The sequence below is a fragment of the Oncorhynchus keta genome, chromosome 19 (genome assembly GCF_023373465.1).
Source record: "Oncorhynchus keta strain PuntledgeMale-10-30-2019 chromosome 19, Oket_V2, whole genome shotgun sequence".
NCBI classification, from domain to species: domain Eukaryota; kingdom Metazoa; phylum Chordata; class Actinopteri; order Salmoniformes; family Salmonidae; genus Oncorhynchus; species Oncorhynchus keta.
In genome coordinates, this window is record NC_068439.1 from 17,790,807 (window position 1) to 17,796,897 (window position 6,091).

The window sequence follows — 6,091 nt, forward strand, 5'->3', positions numbered from 1 at the left end:
ATTGCCCACAATTGAAATAACAGGTGTAGACGATTAAAATAACATTGTCGTGTTCACCTGCTCAGAGGTTGCATGCGTCAACCAATGGTTGCGTGCCACGTCAACTGTCATCGATTGACAGATTGCTATAACATGTTTGTAAGTTGTGTAAGTCATGTCATGTAAGTTGATACTTAAATACCTATCTAGGCATTGTAAGGTCTGGCAGGCCTCAGCAACCCCTGGGCAGAGGAATGCGCCCCTCGTGATCAGATCTTTCTGATCATCTCCAGAGGTAGTTGGGGATGAATTAATTGGTTAGATGAAAGCTTAGTGCCAGGTCAGTGGGTGGCGGGTCAGTGCTATCTGGAATCCTTGGGATGTCCCTACCCTAAACATTTTTGTTTGTCCTATATTAATTTGGCAGTGTTGGTCCGCCACTTTATATATTTTTAAATAATATATATTTATGTATACACGTCTGCCGAGACAGGCTTTTTAAGATCAGAGTGACAAGTTACATTTATTTGTAGAAAGTAGCATTTGATGCATTGTTTTTTTTAAGGTAGCTGCAGATGGGCAACCCCACACTTCAGCCTATTTATGTAAAGCCACTACGCTGCATCAGTCAGGCTACAGTAATGCAGGTTACAAATTATATTTCAGATGGTGTCTTTTAAAGTACAACCTGAGTGTATACCTGAGTGCCATTAAAGGCTCAGCTGAATAGGAATCATGGACTGAATGTTTATTCATAAAACCAAAACATCTTACACATGAAAACAGCGGCATGTGGCAAATGAATATTCAAAGTTCTAGAAAAGGCAAGCTAAACATATATGAACAACAGTGAACTGACTGAACACAACCATACAGTACATGAGGAACATGTCGTCCGGCAGAATGCTGTTCTAACATCGCCCTCTACAGGTGGCTAACAATCAATACAGGCATCACGAAACGGGGAGATGGAGAGAATATAGATTTTGGGGAGATATACTTGAACATCTCCAATGCCCCTGATGATTTGGCTAAATTCAGCCTACTGATAAGAACAAAGAATGAACTAAGAAATGAACCACAATTAAAGCTGCCTTACATTATTTAATTGGACAAAAAAACGATTAAAATAATTTACCACAAACACAGGTGCCAAACTAACTCTCAAACAGATTTGAATGGGTAAAACGTGTGTTCAATGTGTGGACACAAAGCACATGTTAGCGACATCCCACAACAGACTCATTGTATTTCTCCAGCAACGACGGCTGGGTCTTCATGGACTTCCTGGGTTTCTGTTTGAAGATGGGAGAGCGGAGGAACTTGGTGTCTGTGAACTTGTCTCCACGCCTCAGTTTCCTGAGATAAGAGATGGAGAAAGGATAGAGATTAATTTTTTGTTCATGTTTTGTTATTCAACCAATGTTCGCAGGTCTGATGGACCCACACCATTATTGGGTTTTTAAAACAATACATACAGCCATATCAATTCACGTAAAAATGCTTAATACTTAGATGTTGACATATCAATTACAAGCAATATAGACAGCAAACATGGTTAATGTTTGCCATTTACCTCTGCTAGATCACATTTATCAATAAAAGCTCTATTTCTTTTATTTTGATAAAATTATAATCAAGACATAGGTGGGGATAAAATCATGTTTATCTTGAATAAATATTCATGAAACAAGGTTATCACAATTGATGTTTATTGGTTTGAACTGAACAAATTCTAAAGACAAATTTTAAAAACAGTATTTTGTGGAAATGATAAATGAGCCCCATTGAACACAAATTAAGGCCGGTCTACATACTACGAGGGACAGAGTTTTGCTGTGTTTGTGTTGCAAATGTATTTCTTGCACTTGATGCATGTGTACTGTCTCCCTGTCCTTCTTGGTTCCACACACACCGCAGCGCTTCTTAACGTTACTACCGGGTGCAATTTAGAATGAACACAGTTCAGGAATTTTACACATTTCTCACTCACATACAGTGGGGCAAAAAAGTATTTAGTCAGCCACCAATTGTGCAAGTTCTCCCACTTAAAAAGTCGAGAGAGGCCTGTAATTTTCAGCTTAGGTACACTTCAACTATGACAGACAAAATGAGAAAAAAATCCAGAAAATCACATTGTAGGATTTTTTATGAATTTATTTGCAAATTATGGTGGAAAATAAGTATTTTGTCACCTACAAACAAGCAAGATTTCTGGCTCTCACAGACCTGTAACTTCTTCTTGAAGAGGCTCCTCTGTCCTCCACTCGTTACCTGTATTAATGGCACCTGTTTGAACTTGTTATCAGTATAAAAGACACCTGTCCACAACCTCAAACAGTCACACTCCAAACTCCACTATGGCCAAGACCAAAGAGCTGTCAAAGGACACCAGAAACAAAATTGTAGACCTGCACCAGGCTGGGAAGACTGAATCTGCAATAGGTAAGCAGCTTGGTTTGAAGAAATCAACTGTGGGAGCAATTATTAGGAAATGGAAGACATACAAGACCACTGATAATCTCCCTCAATTTGGGGCTCCACGCAAAATCTCACCCCGTGGGGTCAAAATGATCACAAGAATGGTGAGCAAAAATCCCAGAACCACACGGGGGGACCTAGTGAATGACCTGCAGAGAGCTGGGACCAGAGTAACAAAGCCTACCATCAGCAAGGGCATTGAAGATGAAACGTGGCTGGGTCTTTCAGCATGACAGTGATCCCAAACACACCGCCCGGGCAACGAAGGAGTGGCTTCATAAGAAGCATTTCAAGGTCCTGGAGTGGCCTAGCCAGTCTCCAGATCTCAACCCCATAGAAAATCTTTGGAGGGAGTTGAAAGTCCGTGTTGCCCAGCAACAGCCCCAAAACATCACTGCTCTAGAGGAGATCTGCATGGAGGAATGGGCCAAAATACCAGCCACAGTGTGTGAAAACCTTGTGAAGACTTACAGAAAACGTTTGACCTCTGTCATTGCCAACAAAGGGTGTATAACAAAGTATTGAGATAAACTTTTGTTATTGACCAAATACTTATTTTCCACCATCATTTGCAAATAAATTCATTAAAAATCCTACAATGTGATTTTCTGGATTTTTTTCCGGCTCATTTTGTCAGTCATAGTTGAAGTGTACCTATGATAAAAATTACAGACCTATATATGCTTTGTAAGTAGGAAAACCTGCAAAATCGTCAGTGTATCAAATACTCGGGGCATGGACTCTACAAGGTCTCGAAAGCGTTCCACAGAGATGCTAGCCCATTTTGACTCCAATGCTTCCCACAGTTGTGCCAAGTTGGCTGGATGTCCTTTGGGTGGTGGACCATTCTGGATACACACGGCAAACTTTTGAGCGTGAACACCCCAGCAGCGTTGCAGATCTTGAGACACTCAAACTGGAGCGCCTGGCACCTACTACCATACCCCGTTCAAAGGCACTTAAAGCTTTTGTCTTGCCTATTCACCCTCTGAATGGCACACATACACAAGCCATGTCTCAAAGGCTTAAAAATCCTTCTTTAACCTGTCTCCTACCCTTCATCTACAATGATAGAAGTGGATTTAACAGGGGACATCAATAAGGGATCATAGCTTTCACCTGGATTCAATGGGTGAGTCTATTTCATGGAAAGAGCAGGTGTTCATAATGTTTTGTGCACTCAGTGTATATAATACTACGTATTCAGGCAGTCTAATATTTACTGTGTATATTTAATACTCACGCGTGCAGCGACAGCTCTTTGTAGTCCACTGTTATCGTGGACCTCATCTTGCGGGCGCGGGAGCTCTTTAGAGAACTTCCGATAGGCTGCATGGGTAATATTGGTCACATCAATCAGACTGAAACCCTGCCTAGCTCTGACACCAAGCCCACCTGTGGTGAGAGGACAAAGTGAGTTGTAAGTGCAGAAAAGTCAGAGAAAAAAAGTGTAAAGTTCAGGCAGATATTCTATTGACACCAGTGGACTGATAATCCTGACAGAGGTGATGGAATGAGAGTAGAGATTAAGAGATTTTGATATGGCCAAAGCATTTCGCTACACTCGCATTAACATCTGCTAACCATGTGTATGTGACCAATAAAATTAGATTTGATTTAGTGGTCAGAGAAGAACACTGTACATGTTGAACGTATAAGTGTACCTGTCCTCCTGCATGTTTTGGGGATCAGTGCAGTGTGGTTCTGGGGCGTGCTGCTTGTTGATAAGCCAGGACCAGGAGGCTCACAGGGGGAGACCCTGAAAACAGGCAGGACGTTGTCGATCCTCATCATCTCCTCCTGCAGTCCTGGAGTGACAGGAAGCAGAGCCTCCTCGCCATCTACTCTGTGGTGCTCTGGAACACACAATCACCATCACCGATCATTTTTCACTTGTGTCCAAAATGGCACCCTAATCCCTGTACTACATAGGGAATAGGTTGCCATTTGGATGAAGCCTTAGTCATTTCAATAGACTATCACCATAACAAGCATACCCACTTACCTGTGTGACCCTCAAGACCTTGCTCTGTCATTGGAACAGGACTGTCTGTCAACAAAGACACTCCCAGGGACTTCTGGGATTTGGTGTTCTATCTCAGGGACCTCAGCGGGCCCAGCTGTAGGACAGGGCTCAACTCTTCTGACTGGATAGACACAGGGAGTTTAGCACCAGAAACAATATAGACACAATATATAGCCAAGTGTTTCTCAACTGGCTTTGCATCGAAACCAAAGTTAAACAAGGTTCTCAGTCGTGACCCAATATTCGCATCGTAATATTATTTTGCTGAAATGCTATCTGGAAAAATAAATGCTATATTGACAGTGGCAATTATATGACAAGGGAACAAAATTCCTACCTTTTTAATTGTCAATAACTCCATATTGCTCATATTGTTGATGAATAATGTTGGTAAGCTCACTGGTTTGAGACCACTAAATCAGCCAAATCTGCTATAGAGCACTGCTAATAACTCTACATTGAAAAAACTATGATTGAAGAAGAAAAGATATTCAATTATATATATTTTTTAGGTTCATTATAATATCTACACATTCTCTACCTTGTATTAGTCATTTAAGTTTAGACTAGAGTAAAAAAAAAATCACTGCCCAAAATTAGTAAAATACATTTAAAAAACAAACATTTTACTCAGACACCCGTGACCCACCAGTTGAGGATCACTGTCAAAGCCTATCCTTTCCTATAACAGCAATGTAGAAATCTGTATGTTATTCACTGCTCACCACGTGACAACAGTTGTTTTGGAGGTCTGGTTTGTGGCCCCTCTCCAGTTCGGGTTTGGGCCGCGGTGGCTGGGCCTGTTTCGGTTGTGCCCGGGGTTGCTGCTGCTGATTGGCTGGTTTAGCTGGTGGCCCTGGGGTGGAGTGCTGCTGGAACTCCTCTGAGCCAATTGGATTGCCTTTCTCGGTCTTCACTCCTGTATGGGATTCTGGCCTCTTCTGTCGTTTAGAACCAGGCTCTCCACTAGGACCTCTGTCTCTTCCGGTATGAGAGGTTCTGTAGGGGAACTGTGGTTAGTAAATGTAATTTTCATATACCTGAGCTGATGGGTGAGGGTGGGGCTTCGGCCATTACAATGTCTTCCAGAGCAGCACGACTTTGAATTCTCCTGCACAAAAATACCAAAAGGGAAAAGTTAAAAACTCCAGGGAGGAATTGATTACATTCACAAGCTGACAGTAGATGGGGTGAATCAAACTGGACATCGAACAGTGGCTCTTTGACTGCGAGTCAGAAATAAGATGCATTCAGTTGATACTGTATTTGAATAGCTCACCTGGAGGAGTCCACTGGCTTTGGTGGTTCTGCAGGGAGCTGTGCAGGTCCAGTCTAAATACACACGTAAATATCATGAGAGGGGGAAGGGAACAACTTTCTTGGTTCCTCAGTTTGACTCAGCCATTCAGGCAGCATCATACCTGTACATTGCTTGCCTGCATCTCCTGGTCTTTGAGCCTCTTGAGCAGGGGGAGGAAGAGAGCCTGCTGTTCCCTCTTCATCTGCAGGATGATACCGTTGGCCTGCGTCACCTCCTCCTTCTCTGCCTGCAGGGCCAGAGCCAGGGCTTTGTTGTTGATCTGCACGTTCTTCAGGATCATCGGC

At 42.4% G+C, this 6,091-nt stretch overlaps 1 protein-coding gene across 1 annotated transcript; it reads right to left on the minus strand.

Moving 5' to 3' along the window:
* Nucleotides 1-765: 765 nt before the first annotated feature.
* LOC127909624 (shugoshin 1-like) lies at nt 766-4,313 on the minus strand. The gene is made up of 3 exons (XM_052471778.1): nt 4,125-4,313; nt 3,704-3,855; nt 766-1,338 (listed from the first exon to the last, which is right to left on the minus strand). The coding sequence occupies exons 2-3, from the start codon at nt 3,793-3,795 to the stop codon at nt 1,200-1,202; spliced, it is 231 nt and encodes a 76-aa protein (XP_052327738.1). The 5' UTR covers nt 3,796-3,855; nt 4,125-4,313; the 3' UTR covers nt 766-1,199.
* Nucleotides 4,314-6,091: the final 1,778 nt, after the last annotated feature.

What these genes read in the sequence shown, in the direction of transcription:
- LOC127909624 (XM_052471778.1), bottom strand. Translation starts at nt 3,795, where the DNA reads ATGCAGCCTATCGGAAGTTCTCTAAAGAGCTCCCGCGCCCGCAAGATG. An exon ending in AAAGAGCTGTCGCTGCACGC is followed by an intron (nt 1,339 to 3,703) that starts GTGAGTATTAAA and finishes CTCTTATCTCAG; the next exon opens with GAAACTGAGGCGTGGAGACA.